Source organism: Ostrea edulis, chromosome 5 (assembly GCF_947568905.1).
Source record: "Ostrea edulis chromosome 5, xbOstEdul1.1, whole genome shotgun sequence".
Lineage (NCBI taxonomy): Eukaryota > Metazoa > Mollusca > Bivalvia > Ostreida > Ostreidae > Ostrea > Ostrea edulis.
Genome location: NC_079168.1, coordinates 77,558,301 through 77,582,213, shown reverse-complemented (window position 1 = coordinate 77,582,213; position 23,913 = coordinate 77,558,301). Strand labels below are relative to the sequence as shown.

The following is a 23,913-nucleotide window of genomic DNA, read 5'->3' as shown; positions in this document are numbered from 1 at the left end:
CTTTTTGTACTCAAAACCTACTCAATTGCAATTTATCAAATTGATATGCAATCCTCGTTAAATTGAGATTGAGTATTGTTAAAGTCATGATTCCATGGGCCAGTAGGGGTTATAGTAAGTGACCACCATTTTAAAGATGAAGGAATACGAAAAATGAAAAATAAAATTATGTATAAATAGACAAGAAGACTGTCATGAATTTTGTTAAATTTAATTCTTGCAAAACTTTTGATTCAAGTTTCCTCAAGTCCAAAGTTACATAACACAAGGACCCCAGTTTTAAATCAGAATTATGCATGTCACGTAAGACAAATAAAATGGAATACCAAGCAAGGTATTTATATCAACAACTTTGGTTCTGATGAGTAGGTAAAATTGGGGTCGTTCTAAATATTAACATACTCACAGAGTAAAAAATGGCGGTACATGAGCTGAATTCAACAGATTATGCCACTATGGAAAAGGAACTAGAGAATGAGCTGTCTCTCTCCATCTGTGTAAGTATTTCTGTTTTGGACGTTTGAATTTCGCTTCGTATTGAAAACTTGTATTTGACGGAAACCATGTCTCGACGCTTTTTGTAGACTTGTATATTGTTTAATCTTTATTTCGTTCAAAAGGTATTTAATCATTTCAAATTGCTGAGGAGGGGTTTGTTGACTGATAAAACAGTTCTCGTAGATAGTTGGCCAAATTTCTCTGCAGTTGTCATCGTGGATAGCAAGGCAAGGTTTGAATATGTAATCATCTCGTGGTGCACAATGTACAGTGAAAGGTGAAGATAACAAACATTGATCTATCTCACAACTTCTGATAGTTACAGTCTATTTGTACTAAAAAGAAATTCCTTATCTAGGTATCATGCGCCGATCAATATCACGTAAAAATATATTACACAACATAGGTAAAAAACCGAACGATAGTACATCCTCGTCCGAAATCATTATTGTAATATATAAACATAAAGGCACTTGTATTTGCGAGTTTTATAACTCTGAAATAGTCAAGCTAAAAGAAATTAGAGCTGCTGTTGTCTGATCAATAGCTTTGTAACCTCACGGACACCTGATCCCAAATCTGGTATATCCAGGGGTCTGTGTTTGCACAACTCAATATTTTGTATTGCTCATAAGAGTTATGAGATTGATCACTGTTCGTTATCTTCACCTTACATCTATCAAATACCTCGGTTTTGATAAAATCGTCTCTGGAACACAGCTGTTGGGTGTATTTTAATTAAATTCTAATGGACATTTTTTTTTACAGAGGAAGAAAACTTTGCAATACGCAGTGGCTTTCTGCAAACAACCAAACTTCTGTCAATCTCTTGAGATCTTGCTACGACATGCTTTTAAAGTGCTGGCATCACCGTTATCCATTATTGGTAATGATATCTCTTGTAAATGTTGCTGTGCAAGAAAAGTTGTTGAATGTGTGTACATAGGATATCTTTTGATTATACACATGATTGCTATCTAATTCCTGAACAGTAGCTATTACAGTAGTAAAACATTGGAATAGGGCATTCAATACTAAATTTTGAACAAGTGATTATTGTTGATAATTATTTCATAGGAACTCGTTGATGTAATATAAACATCACCAATAAAGAGACAATACTGTATATAACATACATATTGAAAATCACTTCTTTCTAAAAAAAAAAAAAAAATTGTCTATAAGATGTCGTCCACTTCTGCTTCATACTTAGATATTTTATTGAAAGTAGACATTAACGGCAAACTGACAACTCAACTGTATGACAAACGGGATGATTTCAGCTTCTCCATCGTCAACTTCCCACATTTATGTAGCAATATTCCATTATCACCTGCATATGGTGTTTATATATCACAACTGATTCGATATGCAAGAACTTGTTCTGGGTATAGTCAGTTTTTAAATCGAGGTAAGCTACTGACAAACAAGTTGATGATACAGGGATTTCAACAGTCTCGATTGAAGTCAGCATTTCGCAAATTCTATGGTCGTTATAACGATCTAGTTCGTCAATACAACCTCGCATTGGGTCAAATGCTGTCTAACATGTTTCATACCGATTGTTAAGCCGTTCTTGGCACACTGATTTTGACTGTGGATAACTCCGTTTACCTGATCAGGATATGGGGCTCACGGCGGGTGTGACCGGTCAACAGGGGATGCTTACTCCTCCTAGGCACCTGATCCCACCTCTGGTGTGTCCAGGGGTCCGTGTTTGCCCAACTATCTATTTTGTATTTCTTGTAGGAGTTATGAGATTGATCACTGTTCGTTATCTTCACCTTGCATGTATGAAAAAATCAGGATTGTCACTCATAACACAACTACAATGTATACAAAGTCTAGCTTCTAGATATCTAATCAATAATATACTAGACGTAAATGAATCTTTGTTAATTCTCAGGTTTTTAATTTGCAGGCTGTACAAGTGCTGTGATAGATGCCTTGGTTAACAGATTCAGAGATCCAAAAACCTCTCCTGTTAAAAGAAGAATTGATGGAGTTGTTTTTACACTTCCTCCTGACAAAATAGTTCCTCTGTAGGTACAATACACAGTTTAGAGAAGTAAGGCATTGTATACCTTAGTTATCCGTTATCTGGACTTAGTTTATAGGATTTATTATACTGATGAATCCCCTTATATTTACTTGTTCCTGATTTTTAAAATTGTTTTCAGAGAAACTCCAGATGGATTCAGAATCACCAAATTAAAGCAATCTCAGGTAGAAAATGTTCATAACTCGTGGAAAAGTAAAGAAAAATATGAGCGATTTGTAGACGTGAGGTGTTGGATAAGGTATCTTATCTCTAATTTCCACACCGTCTGTATCGAGACCGAGGATGGACGTCCTGTTGCCTGGGAACTTCAACAAGAATATGGCGGGATAGGGATGTTGTACGTGGAACCTGAGTACAGGAGAGCCAATCTAGGAAGCGTTGTCACAAGGACACTCGCCGGAAAACTGGTTAAAGACGGTCAATTAGTGTTTGCTTTTGTTGAAGACACCAACGAGACATCAATTAATTTCCACAAGAAAAATGGTTACATACTTATGCCTTTCAAACTTTCATTTGCAATCTACAATTTGTAGCATCGAAAAGCACATTCTACCTGCAGAATATCTACAGAGGACACATATTGAGACCTTAAATAAAACGAGTGCTGAGTGTTATTGGTCAGAATTACCCTTGATAAAATAGCAGCAGAATTTACTAACAAAAAGCAATTAAAAATTATCAAGACTTACTTAAATTAAGGATTGAAAGAAAATTGTAACAATTGCAAAATATTAACTTACGGTAGTTGAACAATAAATATGAAAAATCCGTGCCGAACTGAATATACACACAAAATAGTTAATTCCCAATATCCTGGTTCCCAGTTATAAATAGTTCAAATGCATAGAAAGTGTATAACCAGAGCTTTTTCTAATCCAAGGCTTTTTTGTCATAAGAATTTTAGTGTATTTATACTAGCGGGAAAAAGAAACTGCATTATTTGATATATGAAAAATAAAATATAAAAAAATAACAATGAATAAATTTTAATTTTTGTGATACTGTTACCAAATGTATTTGTTACAACATTTCATAATCCATTAATGTTAACGTCGAATAACATCAATTTCAGCACACTCGAAAGATACTGGCATTATAACTTGAATTAACAAAGTTTATAACGCGTGTGACCACCATTTGCATTCATGCATGCTTGACAACGGCGCCTCATTGGTGCCATTAAAATGTTCAGAAATGCCTCAGGGATGTTGTTCCAGATGTTGGTTAAAGCCTGGCCTAAATCAGCCAATGTCACTGGCTGATTTGGTAAACAGCGTAGACGTCGTTCCATTTCATCCCAGACGGGCTCGATCGGGGGAAACAGCTGGCCAAAGCAAGACATTGACATTCTGTTGAACAAAAAAAGTCCCTGACTACACGTGCAACATGTGGCCTTGCGTTGTCTTGCTGCAGAGTGATGTGATTTTGCTGTGTCTGTATGAAGGGTATCACATGGCGCTGAATAATTTCGTTTCGATAGCGTACGCCGGTGAGATTTTCATTGAAAATTTGTAGAGGGGTCCTTCCACGTGCTGTTCTTTCATTCCACACCATAACGCTACCTCCACCGAATTGTCAACGTTGCACAACACAAGCGTCCTGGTACCGCTCCCCAACGTGACGATACACTCTACAATGGCCATCACTACTATCCACATGAAGTCTGGATTCATTAGTGAACAGAATATTGGCCCAGTCCTGTATTCTGAATCGCAAATGTCGTCTGCACCACGCTAGTCTAGCGATACGATGACGTTGAAGCAGTATTGGGCGCACCGCTGGACGTCTTGGTCTGATGTTGTGCTCGCGCAAACGATTACGCACAGTTCTTGGACTGATTGGTCGAAGTCCAGGAATGCTACGAGCAGTCAAACTTGCTGTCTGGAAACGATTTCTTCTCAGGTGCACAAGTCTAATGTGGTAGTCATATCAACGCGACGTCACACGAGGACGCCAAGAACGTGGTCGATCCTGAGTGTTACCAGTTTGTTGAAAACGTTTCCATAATGACTGGATTGTGTTCTGATGAACTCCAAAGTGTATTGCTACGATATGTTGTGCCATTCCAGCTTGAAGCATCCCAACAGCATCGATTACGTTGGTTTTCGCTGAGTCGTGGCATGACAGGTTAAATTTTGTCAGAAATAAAGTGCTTACCTTAACGAATAGTGTCCAAACAAACCTTTTACACTTCTTACTCCAAAATGTATTGGCTAGTAAAATTCGTGGGTACGAACACTTCAATAAACAACATTTGTTCACTAACTACGGAAAAGTCCGTGCATCTGAGTCCGGGTACTATCCGATATTGTTAAAAAAACATCGCCTTTATCGATTGTTTAGATTTTATAAATATAAATATAGAAAAATTATACTAAATGTTATTATGCACAGTTTCTTTTTTCCGCTAGTATATAATAAGAATGAATTTTCTAGAATAATCTTGATAGACGATGACGAAACCATTAAATCATATTTCTACTAAAAGTAACATGAACTCTAGAACAATCTAGGTCACAGGTGTCAATCGAGTGCAAGCAGTGCACAACAATAAATAGACACCCAAGTCTAGAACAATCTAAGTCACAAATGTCAATTGAGTACAAGTAGTACATAACACCACTTAATTGATTTAAATAATTTGGATGACTTTGAAAACTTAAATTCTCTAAAACACATATACATATACACAGGGGATGCTTACTCCTCCTAGGCACCTGATCCCACCTCTGGTGTGTCCAGGTGTCCGTGTTTGCCCAACTCTCTATTTTGTATTACTTATAGGACTTATAGGAGTTATGAGATTGATCACTGTTCGTTATCTTCACCTTTCATGTACATCAATCAAAGCAACAACAAAACATACTCATGACACTCTTGATGAAGCATATGCTATAACATATGCCTTTGATATGTTTGATATCAATATCATACTCTTGTAATAATAGTGGAGCTCTCCCTATAGGTAACACGTATATACATGTTTAAAAGGAAAATATAGGAAAACAATGAAAAATTAAACCATACCTATGGAACTTGAAAATTTTGGTACTAATGGCGTCGATTCGAATACTATCGCGTGGACATGTATTTCTCCATTTTGAATCTCGTCTACCCTTGTTCACATCGTTCTAAGATGTTACATAAAATTCGTAAAAACATGTAAATCTTAATCATATATAATCACTCCACCATTAACGCCATGTTTGTTGTTGTGGTTCAAACGCTATGTTTGTAAATTTGCTAAATAACGACGCTGAATATGACGTCACAATGTACTGTTTACATCAATTGCGTTATATTTCCTGCGTTCAAATATAGGCGGATCAAATATCCAAAATTAGGATGCTTTGATACAGCTCCGTCCTGGTGCTAACTTCGGGTTGTTTTTGTTCTGTTTTAGATATAGATACTAATGCCAAAATTTGTTTGCTTCGCCCTCAAACACGGTCACGCCGTAAAAAATATTAAACTCCATCTTGTGAGTCTTTGATTCTTGTTTGAAATTTTGTAAGTTTCTATGAAAAAATATGAAACAACTCTATCTGCATTCTCACTATGTTCTTGAAACAAAGCATCACCGATTCCTACATTACTAGCATCTACAGTAAACTTAAATTGCTTAGAAAAATCTGGAGCTGAAAGAACTGGACTACCGGTACTCATGAGAACAGATTTTACTTTACAAAATTATCCGTCGCAGTCCTTTGTCCACACAAATTTAGCCCTCTATTGTAATGATTTGGTAAGTGGATCAATGTTAAAGAAGAATTTGGACAAAAGTTTTTGTGAAAGCCTCTCATGCCAAAAAATCTCATTAACGCTTTCTTCTTTGTAGGAATCCGGAACTTTGCAATAGTTTCCACTTAACGTGACCGAGTACGATTCGAATTTTTGCGTTCTGCGCAGTTGTTGTGCATCTTTTCACTTTCATGAAGTCGTAAAAAGTGAACTCTAGATATTTTAACAAATACGATGTTTTTAAATAAAAAAAAACTAAATGACTGTTAATTCATGTTCAAATATAGTAAATTCTAAAGATGATTAGAAAAATGTGTTTAAAAAGTGGTTTTACAACTTGAGAAGACCAGAGCAGATGACAGACAATTTCCCGGTGGTTTGAACACATGGGGATATAACAAAAAGAACTTATTTATAGAAAAAAGTTCGACGTCGACCTTTGTCCCATGCAAAGAGAAAGTCAGATCATTGATTTCAATGTGTGTTATCATACGCATGTATATACATGTATATTTTCCCTACATGTTTATATCTTATTTCCAAACGACAAGGGCCCTCGAGGGGCAGCATGAAAATACGCACAAATGTATAAATACATCAGCAAAATAAAACAAAAAACAAAATAAAAAATCCCAAAAGAATAAGAAGTGATTACATGACACATGGTTTAAACACAATGTCACTGTTATTTTAGATTGAATATATCGTTCACAATGAATTTCCTAAGTGCATGCTCTCTTCTAGTTTACAAGAGAAAAAAAATCCAAAATGGAAAAATAATAGCGATATCGAAGATCGTAAATTAATAGTTAATAAAATTTGACACATATCTATTGTAGAAAACTTGTTTCTCATAGAAAAAAAAACCCAACAAAGATTCGTCTAACAAATCATTTTCTACACTATAGTATTAATGCTGACGTCACACTTTAACCTCACATTGCGTCATATTCAACATGCATTGTGACGCACTTTTGGTGTATTCAAAACATCTCATTCTCACTAAAATAATTTATTTTCTATCAAAAGGTCAATGTCATTTTTATCATAATGCAATCCCTATTTCGAAATATTGTATGCATACGTTATTAGAACGATGAGGATTGCTGTTCTGATGAGAAAGAGGAGGGAGTGTTTTAACAGTTTTATTATGCACTGCAGGCCTATATTTCGTTGGTAGATCCTCTAATAGATACCCATTCCGATATAATCAGACTATGGGTATAGTGCACACGTTTTCCAATTACAAATTATGCAATTTATATATTACAGATCACATCTATATTGTAAATGTAGTTGGGTAAAACAATACACTTCATAGAGATTTCGATATAGAAATACTTCGGGCCTACTCATTCCAACACACATGTATAATGGCAGTGCCTGGTATTTCTTTATTCTATATCAAATATGCATATAGCTATTTAATTTATTTTCACAATCATATGGAAGTTAGTAATGTACTACAATTATTAAAGCTGACATGAATTAATAAATACGTACATCTTTCTCATCTTATCCGCCATATTTCTCTCAGGTAGCCTAATTTACTCTACCCGTATATATCCCAAATGTGATTGTCACATCTGAGTGATTTTTCTAGATAGACTCGAACAGTGCACATCTCCGATAGTTATATATAGGGAATGAGAAACACATAAAATCACATTTTAAAACAGTATGTTTTGCTCAAAATTACAAAATATTTATTGTATACCAATGCAACAATCTGAAAGTTTAGATAATTTAGACAAAAATGTAAAAAAAAAAAAAAAAAAAAAAAAAAAGCTTTTCTTGCATACTTGCAAGTATTTGCAGTTTCTTATGAAATAAATGCGGATAAATCATTTGCCAATTAGATACTGATAGAATGGAATAAGCAAAGAGCATAAAATATATCATTTACATCAATTTTTGCAAAATGCAGGTGCATGCCATATGCATAATATGTAATGCACAAGACATATTCGCCCCCCCCCCCCCAAAAGCCCCGTATCAAATACGGACGTCCATTCAACAGGTATCGAGATGTGCACTTACCTAAAATATTAGATTCTCTTTATTCTGATAAATCCACGAAACAAAATGATAAACTCCATTTGAAACTCGTTAGAACTTTACAACACAATGTCATTCAATAATACAGACTGCGACACACCTCACCCGTGCCAAATCAGGGGGGATGTCAAGAGTCGAAAATTTTCCTGTATTGAATGATTGTCTGGTCGAGGTTTTACAGTTTATAGAAATCGGGAATCTAATCATCTGGTTGGATATATTGCGTGCACAATGCAAAATATCGATGATCATATACAAACTTGGATATACAAATAAGGGAATGATGATCGAAAATATACATCTGTGTGAAAATGCGGGTATTGCAATTGCAATTTGCAATCCATAATAAACAGTTGATTACACAAAAACACATATAAAAGGAACCACATAATTGTTTACGGTCTCTGTATGTCAATATTCATTGATTGAACAGGTGAGAGAGAGAGAGAGAGAGAGAGAGAGAGAGAGAGAGAGAGAGAGTACTACTTCGATTTACAATATATCATTTCACAGAAGGAAAGAAAATTTATCACTGATATAAATGTAAGCTTACAGGCATTAAATTTTTTTTCCATCTATTCAAATGTGATTGACAATATATTGGAAACTTACAGGAGTTCATGCTTATAATTGAATTCATTACAAATTTTTCAAAAAATTAGTTTGAACTGTGCATGTAGAAAATACTGACTTTGTATGTTAGAATAACGGAAAAAAGTAAATTGTCAAAAAAGTGGGGAGAGCAGACCAGCCTCCCTGCCCACCCCAACCCAATGTATACGTGCCTGAAACAACATATCAATTCGTGTTGAAAGAAAGGTGCATATCTGCAATTCATTGAATTCCAAAGGAGCTCGAATTTATGTGTTCCCCTATTAATTATTTTGTATGCAAGATTCGTTCCCGAATAGCCGTGTTTCGAGTTCCTCCGGAACACGGTTTTTATTCTGTGTTTAGTCACGCTGCTTCAAAAACGTTCAGCAGGGTTACTTCCGGTTTCTCGATGTTTACCAACACTTCGTGTATTAAATGTATTAGTTTGGGATGTATGGGGATACGTATTTGTTTGTCAACGTTTGATAAGCTACCATTGGTCAAATTCAACGGAAGACTTCGACAAGACGACGATGTTGCAGTGTAACTTGCAGATCTATGCAGGAGGCCTAGCTGTCTAGTAAACCTAGGCTCTATCACAGGGGCTTCTTATCCATTATGTTCTCAATCTATATATAAATATCTAACAAGCGATGACACGAAAATAGGACACCGGTTGTAAACAAAGCTAAAACTCAACTTAGTTCCAAGAAACAAATCGAATCCCCCTATCCAAAAGGCGTTAAACATCTCCTAAAACAAGTCCAACGGAGTCCAACCCTTTCATATTTGATTTAATGAGTTTTATAGACGAAAATAATCCAAGCTGTCTGCATTGTCGTCAATCGCGCACAGGAAAAGATAACTCTCGCAATGAAACCTTACTTCCGACTTTCGGAAACTCTCGGGAGTGTTTACAAACAGAATGAAAAACTCCGATATTTTTTTTTTGGCGCAAATGACGGTAAACGGTAAATTTTTTCTTTGGTAGGTAATATTCTATTTCAGCCTGATTTTAAGTGCAAGAAATACAAAATAATTTCTATTAATTGAAAGGAGTTTTAACCACTACGCATTTTAGAATTGGACAATTTATAAAGGGAAGATTATTTTATTTTTTTTAATAATTAAAATTAAATGAATTCTAATATATTCATCATTCTTTTGAATTTACATTGCATTGTAATATGTTCCACCAACCCCCTCGGTTATTAAAAAATAAATAAAATAAGCATGATAAGTGCAAACTTCCAGTAGATTGGCAACATCATCAATTTTAGCTATAAGAGACAATTTAAAGTTTTGCTTTTATAAGTGATTATTTTTGGATTTAAATTTCAATAATAAAAAAAACCAAACAAAACAAGCAAACAAAAAAAAAAAAAAAAAAACCCTTCAGTTGCTATTTGAGCTGTAGTTTGTAATTATACTTATGTCCTTTCTATGTATTTCATTATTCTTAAGGGTTGTTTTATATGTTATTAGGGCAGTTATATCATTACATTAGGCACTAATATTAATAAAATAATTACATAACATAGTATCATAAAAATGTACTTTTAATTTATGAATGCTTTTAGTTTATCATATTGGGCCAAATAGAAAAAATCTTGTTTTTAGTTGTACTATCAAAATTTTTGGCACTACAAAATAGGGTCAGTAGCCAGTAAGTTTTTGTTTTTTTTGTTTTGATTTTGAAATTATTTTGTTTAAAAGAGTCGACACCATGTGTTCTAAGTGAAAACAAACCTGACTTAAATTCACTATGTAAAAGTTTGTCTTTTTGTTTCCACATGTATATATATGATATACACTATAATTGAAATCTTAATTTAAATGTCACAAAACAGTTGTTAATGTTTATTTGATCAGATGAAGTTTGACAAATGAAATAGTTCTGGGTTAGCAGAGAAAAATATGGTCAGTCAGGCATGTCAGGTAACCGTGAACAAAATGTTTTCTCTGTGTGTGAAGATGACATACCATTTCGGTGAAAAATAAGTAGACAAACATATTTTCCCTTCAACTTTTTGAACAACAAGTTCTGCAAAACCAAACCTCTGGGAGGCTATCCAAGTCATCAATATCAATATTCACACAAGCAGCATGAAACCATTTTTCACAGTTATCACACCCAACAGAGTTTTCGGTGGCTTCTCCACCACAAGCACCACAGGGCCACTTTATCTGTTTTGGTTTCTTTGTCGCTGTCCTTTTCTTTCTAGTTTCCTTCTTCTTGCTCCCCGAGGCTACAATTTCTCTTCTTACATCTTGGCATTTTCTCTTTGGTCTACTACATGTGTCTGGATTATCTTCTGATCCTTGTGTTGATACATTGGACTGCTTTGCAAAATTCATCCCCTCTGCTCTTAAAATGTAGTCACCCAAGTCAACCACCAATTTTTTCTTTGATTGAACAGGATTAAACTTATAATATTCACAAAGTCTGTTCAGTTCTTCTTTTTTGAATTTTTGTAAGAATGTTTTATCAGACAGAAGCTCAGACTGTAGTCTTTTGTGTGATGCCTCTTTATTAGGAGAGTTGTCATTCTGAATTGTTGTAAAATCAAACATCCCTTTCGTTTGTCGTTGTGTACGCATCTTTATTTGTTTTCTTGTAGCTTCAGCTTTTTTGACCTTTTGTTGCTGTAGGAAATCTTTCCTAAGTTGGACTACACTCATCTTGAGGTATTTTAGAATAAAATCCTCCAACAGAATGTTAAGGTGCTTTGTTATTTCTGTTTTTATAGCAGTGGACTCAAATGTCTGGAAAATATTTCTCCATTGAGCAATCAAATTTTCTGAAAGCATCAATTTTTGTGAAAGGAATGTTCCAATATTTTTGCCTTGAATAGCAATATTTCCCTCAGTTTGTAGTTTCTGCAATTCCTGTTCTAAACACAAGAAGAAGTTGAATGCTTCATCTGTGATATGCGTTAATCCTTTACGAGCATTTTGTTTCCTAACAGTTTCATGAAGTGTTTCTACAAAAACGGAACTCTCTAGGATACTTGTCTCTGAGATGGCAATAACATGGTCTAGTAAATCTTTCTCCAAAGTTAATGCATTCACCAGTGCGCCTTTCTTTACATTATATGCATTTGTCATTATTCTCTTCATTCTACGGCGTCGTAAAGAAGACAGGCACCAGCCACCTAGATACCTAATCTTACCTTTACCTGCCACAGATTCCGAGAATTGTTTTTGAGATGTATTGGGAAGTTTTAGGTTTCCATCATCTTTTATTGACTTTGTATGCTCTTGGATTATTTGTTTCCTTATGAAAGTGGCAAGCTTAAATGCAACATTGTAGTGAACATCTGAAAGGTTCATTACACTTGGAAACAACTTTTTGTGGACAAGGTCTCTGTATGCTTCAGATGTGGCAATTTCCTGAAACTTTTTATAAAAGCCATTCACTGTTTTATTGTTCACAAGCTCCACTGATTGAATAGTGTCACAAAATGCCTTTTTAAGCCTATCCCACAAATAACTCATGAATTGTTCTACACAGTTCTGATCAGTCATCAGCATGTCTAATGCTTCATTTTCCTGCAGTTGGATGTCTGTCTGTTGAACATCATGTTTGAGAGCGTGCAAGATGTTATGAACATTTATATGGGGTGGTAGATGATGTTCAAATTCAGTTTCCAAAGGGTTTTGTATATGCTTATTTTCAATAGATTCTAACAATTGTATCATTAACTCATCATTGTCATCGTCATCATCATGAACATCATTATCATCATCACTGTTGTCGTCACTTTTTCTCGACATCAACTTCTGGTCATGTTCAGTTATATTAGAAAAATCGGATTGATTGCAGCATGACAAGTCACTTGCCTGAATATTGTTCAGTCCTTCACTGTATAAGTTTGTTATACAGGCTGGTGGTTTCAAAATAAGTCTTCGTGAAAAATTCAACACTCTCAATCCTTTTTTGTTTACTGACCTGCTTACAGCAACAACAAGTTGCCCATATTCGAACATGCCCTTGCAGTCAATTTCCAGGCGATTTAATGTCATTCCCTGACACTTGTGTATGGTGATGGCAAATGAAAGTTGAAGGGGAATTTGCTTCCGGCAGCCAACATCATATTTCAAATTTGGATCAAATTTAGAGAATGAGAATGGTCTGATGGTCACTTTGCCAATATCATTGAACTTAACTTTCACATAATCATCCTTCATTTCTGAAACAAATCCTCGAAGACCATTGACTAGAGTGTCACTTATATTGGCTATTAACATAACTGGGGCACCAATCTTTACATGGACAGCTGTCTCTGTTTTGATTCCAACTACATCCCCCTCATCCTCACTTTTGTATATTTTCTATTCTCCTGTAAATGAAAAATATTCATAATTAGTTTACATGTTATATCTATAGCTAGCTAACAAATGCATAATTTCATTGACATGAAAAAATAATGAACATATTCTCATATACAAGAGGCCCATGGGCCACATCGCTCACATGAATTACCTTAGGTCTGCTGTTGTTCAGGTACTGAGATTTTTAAAAGAGTTTTTGCAATTTTTATTCTCATGAAAAAAAAATTAGCCCCATAGTGTCACGACAAAAACATGATACAAAGTCACAAGGTAAAAGAAAATCAGATGTGAAATGTAAGGTTTTTTTCATAAGGAATCTATATACAACACATGAAATCCAAACCTCAAACAGTTCAAAGGATATTGCTCAAGTTCACCATTCTTAAAAGTCAGTCAAAATCCAAGATGAAGGATACAACACAATATCAAAATCTTTGGTACCAAAATCCAAAGGCCTTTTCACAAAGAAAGCATATGAATGTATCATTCAATATTAAAAAAAAGTTATGAAAAGGTAAAACTTTACATGAAAGTTTTAAAATTTAGGTCAAACTTCAAGATCAAACATCACGGAACAAACTTGAATCCTCTTTACCCAAGCATGATTGGTGGCAAGTTTGGCTGAAATTAGCCCTGTAGTTCTGGAGAAAAAGTAAAAAACATTATTAAAAGTTTACGGACAGACAGATGGACAAATGCCAGAAAAAAAGTGATCATACAATTTTAAACAATTATTTTAAATATTATCCTATATTATTAATATATGAAGGTTTGCACGAAATTTAGAAGTAGAGGAAGATGGAAAAGTGTTTGCCAAAGACATTATGGACAGGTATGAAGACTTTGTCATGGAATTTACTGGCAGTGTACAGGGCTGTATAAATGCCCACAGTGTTGGAAAGTTACTTCCAAGCTTGTTTCCAAATCTAAAGGTCTCTCGAAGTCGCAGAGTGCATAATGATGGCATGAGCAGACCATGTACACTATATACTGGAGTCAAATTGAGAGACGCCAACAATGCACAATCTCAGATACATGTAATTAATCCACTCAACATTGAAAATTTCCTGCCCCCTTCAATTCATGTAATGAACAAACATGATGACAGTGTGAATTTAGTGATTTTCACAGATACATTAATAAATGGAAATAAGGTTACAAAGGATGTAGCGATAGACTTCAAGAATAACACCTTCAAACTCACCATTTTTTGGAAATATGTGGATTTAGATGCTCTAGGAATGAAAAATGACGATCATGTTTCATCTGTGAATCATTTTAAAGCTATTTTGGCAATGATAGAAAGGTTGAAATTGTGCACCGGCATCAGTTTAACGACTGGTAACAAGAAGAAAGCAATACCTCAACACATACGCTTGGAAGATGTATCGGAGTATAAGAATGAGACATCAGAACCTAGGATAAGATCTAGATCCTGTATTGGTGTCCTTGGGTGGTTATGTACTCTAACCAATTGTGAAACTTGTCAGAGGAATTTAAGGGATTTTTCTAATGAGGAAAACACCAAGGTTGAAGTGAGCGACAAAGAAGATGATTTTAAATCTGTAATAGAAAACATTCTTCCAACTGCACCACCTGCAATGAAAACACTACTTATGGCACAATTTGAAGCATTAAATGTTTCTGATAAGAGACAACGAAGGTGGGATCAGGAGATAATTAAAGTGTGTCTGAACTTGTGGTCAAGGAGTCCACAGTCTTGTGAGGATTTGAAAAACAGTGGAATATTGATATTGCCCTCTGGAAGACAACTACAGAGGTACAAAAATGTTGTTAGCCAGGAAACTGGGATAAATGCTGATGTACTCAGATGGATGGCAAATACTGCTAAGAAACTGAACATTCCTCAGTCAGGATATCATGGAGGATTAATCCACGATGAGTCACGGATACAGCAAGACTTAGTCATGAATTGTAAAGGAAAACAAACACAACTTATTGGTTGGATAGACACAGGGGAGGAAGGCAACAACATAAGATTAACAAAGTCAAAGTCCATTGAAAATGAATTAGCCACAGAGGTCTTCCAAGTCTCCTTCCTAGGTTTCACTGGTTTTCGATTTCCAGTCGCTCATTATCCCACAAATGGAATCACAGCAGCCGAGATATATTCTATTATATATGATTTAATATCTGAATTAAGTAGTTGGGGATTCAAGGTAACATACATACTTCAAGATGGGGGAGCACAGAACAGGGAGTTTATCAAACTTCATTTCAGAGATGATATCGATGCAAGAGACAACAATTTCTGCAGTTTGAATGTTGTAAATCCAACACAAAAATTAGCACATGCTCAAGATTGCTCACACTGTATGAAAAAGTTAAGGAATGCAATTCTAAGTAGTGGTTTTGAGTCATTCCACACTAAACAACTTCAGAAAGGGTCAGACATTATTACATGGAACCAGTGGATTGCTGCAGCCAATTGGGATGAACACACAAATTCCAGAAGAGTTCATTACAAGTTGAGCATGTCTCATATGCACCCAGATTCAGCTGAGAAAATGCGGAATCACTTGGCCGAAGAAGTGCTGAACGAAGATATGCTGCATTTGATGAAAGAATATCAGAAATCATTAAGAAAGGGACAAGAGTTAAATGGGGCAGTAGAATTACTTCAGCAAACCAGTTTACTCATATCAGTTTTTAGGAACAAAGATCCAATCATAAGCATTTATGATAAACGCATGTTCACATTAATTTCTGTCAAAGACTGGTTTAGATCTTGGAAGGAAGATGGTGATATGTCAAAGGAAAGCAAGATGAAGCCGAGTTACAAATGTTTATATGACATAGACAGTTTAATTTCAACCTTTACAGAGATTACAAAACAACATCTTAGGAATTTTCCAGGATCCGGAATGTACCCCTCCCGTTTTAACTCTGATATAATTGAAAACAATTTCTGCCAAGTAAGAGGGTTACACAATGGGAACACCACGAATCCCACATATGCAGCATACCAGGCTACAATGAACAGTGTTATTTTGGGACAGTCTTCTGTGTCCAGGGGAAGGAAATCCAATACAGGCATACCATCAGCCGATCCTTTCAATTTTGATGTCCCAACGAAAATACAAAGGAGAGAGAAGAGAAAACCCCTTACAGAAATTGTTGAGAATTCACAGAATACTAGTAAACAAAAATTTGTCCCTCCTTCTAAGAATAATACTATCATGTGGTAAAAACAAATTAAACATATTGTTTACCATCCATTTCTCGAAGACACTTCGCATTCCACAAATAGACATCCTCCCTTCTGGCCATTATCTTCACTGGATTTTCACCGGGAGGGAGTGGTCTCTTCATTCGCATAAGAAGTGCTTCTGATTCATGGGAAAGTTGGCCTCTAGAAATGGACATTTGATAAATAAGTAATTTACAGGTATAAATTCCATGTTTGTTATATACAAAAGACTTGAAACTTTAAATTTTCATCTTCCTTCAATACATTGTGTTGGTAAATTTGAAAAAAAAATTATGTCTCTTATGGTATGCAAATAAATCCATGCTTTCTTATGAAAATGTAATTCGTTTTTGTTTAAAACAAATGTCTCCCCACCTCTCCAAATTGAAAGTGTTCACAATTACAACCCCTCCCCTTAATGTACTGCATGGTATGAAGGAGAAAGCATGAGCAAGAACATAGGCATTATGAAATGAACTTTATGCATCGAGGAATTCAATATATATGTGAACAATGTCATTATTGTATATGATACAAAAATAATGACTGTTATGCTGCAGTATCAGTAGGGAAGGGAATATACCCTTATACATGAAAAGAGTTATAAAACATTCCTCCTAAGACCTTGAATCACTGGAAATGGTAGAAAAATATTAGACCCGAGGGTCAGAACAATGTGAACATCATTGAAATTAATGATAATGAAGTATTGTAAAACATTTCAAGGCTATCCGATAAGCCATATATAGGAGGAGTGATCACAAGCTATTTTACACCCTCCACCACACTTAAATACACTATAATTTTAAGGATAACAATTGGATTATGCACATCTGCAAATGGCAATGAATTTCGAATCTACTGGATAAACCATAGAAATGTTCACAATCTATTTAACATCCACCACCCCTCTTAGATCCACAATAATTTGACTATTATGAAAATAATTGGATCCTCGTATCCCGACAATATGCACATCTACAAATGGCAATGACGCATGGTACAAATTTTCAAGCTTATTGCAGAGGAGAAGTGTTCGGACGATCTTGTGACAGACAGAAAGTACAAGAACAATATGTCTCCCCCTGGAAGAAGGGAGACATTATAAAAAACAATAGTAAAACCTGGCAATTTCATGGATAGCCTGTACCAAGTCAACTTCTTTCTGTCTATAAACATGGTCCAAATTGACATGGTGAAAGAACTTCAGAAGTTGACTTTCCACGATACTACTGCCAGGGTCGTCATACTTTGAGTTCGGTACTGGTGGAAGCTGAAAAAAGTCTCCACTCAAAATGACCTGAAAGGAAATAATCAAAATATAAATGATAATTTTCAAATAATACTACAAAACACTATAAAAAATGATATACTTACCAATACAAATTTCTGAATAATAATTGTAAAACAAAAAATCTGCTGGTAATGACTACATTGATGCTATCAACATAATTTTCTATAAGGATATTGTGAAAACTTAAACTGTTTACTAAATTTTTCTTTGACAGACCTGACAACCTCCAAATGGCTTTGTGACATCTTTCAGGTGCCGAAAGACATATTCCACCTGCTCAAACAGTCTTTCACTTAACATTGAAACTTCATCTAAAATATTTTAAAAAAATCATTATTGATCAATGGAAACATTGAACACAGGGGCTTCTAATCCAGTTTGTTCTCAATGCATATATTAATATATATAGATTGAGAACAAAATGGATCAATGCCCTGTGCATTGAACATGTTTTACAGAATTGATTCATTAGGCCTACTATGTCTTGTTGGTTTATTTACCTATCACCAGGACATCACACCTAAGGATATTAATTTTGGATGTTTCAAAACTCTCAGAGGTTTGAAGCAAATCCAAAAGTTCTGCATTTTGGTAACGGCCGTCTTTCAATCCACAGAATTTATGTATCGTTGTCGAATATCTATTTGAAAACAAAAGTTTAATCAAAACAAAATATCTTCTACAAAATTTTCAAAACTGTGTTATTACCACTATTTAGAAGTAGTTTCTAGGTCTTTCATTAATTTGTATCCCATTTTATACTCCTATAATTAACAGTTTCAATACATAAACTTTATGATAAAGCATTACTGACCTTGTTGATGTTTGCTTGGCCTCTGAATCTGACCGCAGCAAAGATGCAGAAAGACCTGTAGTACTTGTTAATGTCACCCTTTTGGTCTTCGAAAGGTTGTCGACAATAATACCGATTGTGTGACTCTTTCCTGTCCCGGGCAAGCCTGTTAGAAGTACATTGTGCCCCTCTTCTGCGAGCAGAACTGCATTTACTTGTTTTTCCATTGCTTTGAAGTTCAGCGGGAATACTTTGCATTTATCGCTTAAGTGTACAACACTCCCGAGAGTTTCCGAAAGTCGGAAGTAAGGTTTCATTGCGAGAGTTATCTTTTCCTGTGCGCGATTGACGACAATGCAGACAGCTTGGATTATTTTCGTCTATAAAACTCATTAAATCAAATATGAAAGGGTTGGACTCCGTTGGACTTGTTTTAGGAGATGTTTAACGCCTTTTGGATAGGGGGATTCGATTTGTTTCTTGGAACTAAGTTGAGTTTTAGCTTTGTTTACAACCGGTGTCCTATTTTCGTGTCATCCCTTGTTAGATATTTATATATGGATTGAGAACATAATGGATAAGAAGCCCCTGTGGCTCTATCGAGTACAGTAGTAGCCATAGTGGGACATGAAAAGAACGTATTAGACTCGGTGAAACGTACCAAATAGGTAAATCAAAATAGTTACTACTTTTTTGTAGAACGTTGTAAATGATTAAACAAAACACAATGTCTTAAAGTGATTCATAAAGCCGGCATCGTGCCCAGTACTGACTTCTGTGGAAACGAGGGGGTTAGGCTATTTATACACTGTTCATTCCTAGTGCGGGTGTAAAGTCTCACAAATATTTCGTTGCATATTTCTGAGTGCAAAACTAGACCCCGACAGCTTTTTGTTTTGTTTTTTCTATAAACAAATTTGACAATGTCATAATTTGTGGGAAGCCTTTTGAATTTTACTGATTTTGATTTTCTGTAACAATTTTATAAAAAATAATTTGTTTTCGTATATGATGTAAAAGAAACCAAATATAAATAACCCCCTCGTTTCCATAGATATTACACTTTGTAAACTTAGATTGCCTAATATCCATTATTTTGTTGATCCTAATTCATAATTTAAAAATCATTTCATGCTGATTTGAGAAACTTTTTCTAAGGTGTAGTGAGGCATTTTTGAAAAGTAACATTTGTGAATCAAAATTATATTTCCGAGGATTGTAGTTTACAATATATTATTTGTTTAATTTTTTTTGCATGTACAATATGGCATGTCAAACGTTGCAATATTTGATCTTTTCCATTTGTATTCTATATGTTCCATTTGCATTGTATAATTTTTCATTTGCATTGTATAATTTTTCATTTGCATTGTATAATTTCCATTTGTATTGTATAATTTTCCATTTGTATTCTATATTTTTTCATTTGTATTGTATAATTTTCCATTTGTATTCTATATTTTCCATTTGCATTGAATAATTTTTCATTTGTATTGTATCCAGGAAATGTTTATTTTGAGTTGTTACGAAGGATTTCATTAGTTAACGTCACTGATATACTACAAATGTAGACGTGCTTAGCACACAGGGCCGTAGCAATGACGGTTCTTTATCGTGCCAACGCCTGTGCAGCGATACGGAATATCTGTTTTTAAGGTCATTACGGAAAGACCCGTGATTCTCACTTTTAAATGCCGAGTGTTTGGCAAAGGAGCAATCACTGTCTTGGTTTGATGCGGCAATGATATTAACGGTTCTCGAACTCACGACCTCCCGCCAACAAACCAAACGATATATCACTGAGCTACCGCGACCAGGTCAAATAATGCAGGACTAGTTATTTTTAAAAATACGTAGCTAGCTCTAGTAATGGCGAATCCCCCACCCCCCCCATCATTAAAAAAAAAAAGAACTGTCCAGAAAAGCATGCACATTTTTATTTAGTCAGAATGGAGTAGATTCGGGGGACTTAATTCGGCCCTTAGGTCCCCACCAATTGTTCACATCAAGTTTGATTTTTAAGTTATCGTTTATTGAATTTGGTACTACGCAAGATGTTGAAGAGGTAAAGTTCAGGAGCCACCTTTCGCAGGAATGTACCGTATTTGCTAAGAGTAATGGTGTAACACCCCCCCCCCCCCCATTAATTTATCGCTTTTATGCGTCTAATGAGATCAGCATATTCAAACTAGTCTCTTATTTAACCACTAGCTGATCCAGATAATTCTGAACGCAGTAAACTGCTGGATGTCTGGGGACTGTCTTAAGATCCCTAGTCAGTCCAGTGCAAAGCCTTGGTGGAGGGAGGAGGGGTGCAGGGGGAGGGCGAAGTCAGTGGCGGATTTAAGGGGGGCGCCCCCCCCCCTAAAATTTTCAAATTTAAGGTAAATCTTGGTATCTTGTTTAGAAATATGTATTAAACGATAAAAGAAGCAATAATTTCTCCCATTCCCGGAGAAATAAATGACAAATTCTTTTGATTTCTTGAATTACTTTATTGAGAGAACTTAATTTTTCCAGAAACCCTTAAAATTTGCGTCGTTTTACCAATTTCACTGTATTAAAAATGACATATTTCAAGCTCTATAAAATCTGTAAAATCCGGGGGATTCGCCCCTGGACCCCCACCAGGGCTTCGTCCTGGACCCACTGGGGGCCGCCTTAAGGCGGCCCCCAGACCCCCTGTCTCATAAAGTGGCGCCCCCGTAACCGCAATTCCTGGATCCGTCCCTGAAGTCCCCTGAAACAAGTGCGTTCTGAAAAAATAAAACGTACATGCATGCTTTTTTCGACATCTCTATACAAAATATCATATTTGTGAAGAGAAAAAAGGGGGGAGGGGTGTCCCGGCGCAAGATTTCTCATTGCTAGCTACATGTATGTTCAACTAGTCCTTATATGGAACCGATCGCGGTAGTTAAGTGATATACCCTTTGGTTCGTAACCGTGAAGTCGCATGTTCGAGTTCTACTCGTGCCATGGCTGCATCAAACCTTAGACGTAAATATAGTTAATACATTCCCATACGCATTGCTATTTAAAAGTGAGAATCACGGATCTTTCGGATAATGTGACCTTAAAAGCAGACACCCCGTGTTGCGACAGGCGTTGGCACGTTAAAGAACACCCACTGCTACGCCACTGTGCGCGTACACGTAGCATAGTAAGTCTATTTGTGGTACGTCACCTGCAGCTGGTGACGGCTAAATATAAGTGGGACCTAAACTAATGGAATCCTTCGTAACAAATCAAAATAAACAATCCCTCGTATGCAATACAAATGAAAGATTTTGCAATGCAAATGGAAATTATACAATACAAACGAAAAAAATATATAATACAAATGGAAAATATAGAATACAAATGGAAAATTATACAATACAAATGGAAAATATAGAATACAAATGGAAAATTATACAATACAAATGGAATTTATACAATGCAAATGAAAAATTATACAATGCAAACGGAAAATATAGAATACAAATGGAAAATTATACAATACAAATGGAAAAGATCAAATATTGCAACGTTTGACATGCCATAGTACAACATGTACATGGGTGGAATTTTATTATTCACTGAAATTGGATTTTTACACTTTTCAAAGTTCATACAAGATTTGAAATAGCTAAATCAAGCTCTATAGTTTATTATAGAGATTGTACTGGACCTGTTCATGTACCTAAAGATTTCACAAAATAAGTGAAGGAATTTTGAACTTAAAATATTTTGTTCGATACATGCATGCTTGTAAAACCAGATATATATCTTACAGATGCTGTGATAGTATACATACATGACCTGCTTTGGTCTGAATGGTTTGGTATTAAAATATGGACATGACAGTGGTATCATCTGTGAATGACTGACCATGCTGATTATGTCAAAGCTATGGAATATTTCTACATAAATGATCATCATACTCATCAAAGACACAACAGAATGCAATATATGCGAACAAAAATGACCAAGACAAAAGAAAAATGTTATATGGGTGAAAATAATTATTCATATCTACTAAGTTATAAATGATACCCTCCCTAATTTAAACATTGATATTTGAAAATAATTATTTATCAACTAATACTTGCGTCACAAGTCTTTCATTTATAAGTGACTCATGCAAGGTGAAGATAACGAACAGTGATCAATCTCATAACTCCTACAAGCAATACAAAATAGATAGTTGGGCAAACACGGACCCCTGGGATCAGGTGCCTAGGAGGAGTAAGCATCCCCTGTTGACCGGTCACACCCGCCGTGAGCCCCATATCCTGATCAGGTAAACGGAGTTATCCGCAGTCAAATCAGTGTGCCAAGAACGGCTTAACAATCGGTATGAAACACGTCAGACAGCATTTGACCCAATGCGAGGTTGTATTGACGAAGTAGATCGTTATAACGACCATAGAATATGCATAAACGATTTATGTACCTAAATGATTTCCTGGTTTATAAATCTGCAATACTCTGACCAGTAAATCATACGGTATAAGGATTCATGCGCAATACAGGGTAAATATTATACTGTGATACTTCCCCTGATTGAAGATAGCTGATCGGCACGGGCTAAATGTGTCGCAGTCTGTACAATGGACAATGTTGTTTACTGTTGGAATACAAATGGAGTTTATCGTTTTGTTTCATGGATTATGCAAAATAAAGGGAATTTTACTGCTACTTAGAGTATTTTCGACAAGTGTACATGTACATCTGCGGTCCTTTATAGATTTTACGAGTAGACCCAGGTAAATAGTCGTCCTCTTTCGATGCTTTTTCATGGCGAGCATACATGACCATGTCATGTTTATAAGTACAGTAGTATTTATGTATTTGCATTTTGCTTGAAGTAAGTGTGAATGGTATAGATTTTATACCCTTTGCTTATTCCATTTTATCAATAGATAATAGATGAAATATTTATCCACGTTTTTGTATAGTTTGACATATTTACTGCAAATGCATGCACATTCACGTAAAGAAATGGCATTCTATATTTATTTATCCAAAGCTTTTAGAATGATTTACTACTGTACGATGTTTATTGTAATTTTGAGCACTAAGTGGTGTTCCAAAACGTGATTTCATTTCTTCTTGATGTCCTATAAATTAGTATCGGAGATGTACGTGTTACCTGTCGAAGCTACCTGCACAGGTAAATCGAAGACACTGATGTGAAGCGTAGCAAAACTTATCCCCTTATATACCATGCGAACCCTGATATATATATATAACAATAGAATATCCAACTAATATGGCAGAGAAATATGGCGGACATAAAGAATTATACTATATCTATTAATTCATGTAAGCTTTAAGTATCC

At 35.3% G+C, this 23,913-nt stretch overlaps 2 protein-coding genes across 3 annotated transcripts; one reads left to right on the top strand and one right to left on the bottom strand.

Annotated features, from left to right (window-relative positions):
* Nucleotides 1-360: 360 nt before the first annotated feature.
* On the top strand, nucleotides 361-8,278 carry LOC125650816 (glycine N-acyltransferase-like protein 3). Its single transcript, XM_048879353.2, has 5 exons — nucleotides 361-497; nucleotides 621-725; nucleotides 1,267-1,384; nucleotides 2,420-2,540; nucleotides 2,679-8,278. The coding sequence occupies exons 1-5, from the start codon at nucleotides 417-419 to the stop codon at nucleotides 3,091-3,093; spliced, it is 840 nt and encodes a 279-aa protein (XP_048735310.2). The 5' UTR covers nucleotides 361-416; the 3' UTR covers nucleotides 3,094-8,278.
* Nucleotides 8,279-10,624: 2,346 nt separating this feature from the next.
* Nucleotides 10,625-19,082, bottom strand: LOC125669315 (uncharacterized). Of its 2 annotated transcripts, XM_056166265.1 has the most exons (5): nucleotides 18,294-19,082; nucleotides 18,010-18,104; nucleotides 17,624-17,799; nucleotides 16,522-16,661; nucleotides 10,625-13,296 (listed from the first exon to the last, which is right to left on the bottom strand). In XM_056166265.1, the coding sequence occupies exon 5, from the start codon at nucleotides 13,202-13,204 to the stop codon at nucleotides 10,976-10,978; it is 2,229 nt and encodes a 742-aa protein (XP_056022240.1). In that variant the 5' UTR covers nucleotides 13,205-13,296; nucleotides 16,522-16,661; nucleotides 17,624-17,799; nucleotides 18,010-18,104; nucleotides 18,294-19,082; the 3' UTR covers nucleotides 10,625-10,975. The 2 variants fall into 2 exon arrangements, with proteins under 2 accessions (XP_056022240.1, XP_056022241.1); XM_056166266.1 differs by having other exon boundaries at nucleotides 18,010-18,306.
* Between the last annotated feature and the right edge of the window lie 4,831 nt (nucleotides 19,083-23,913).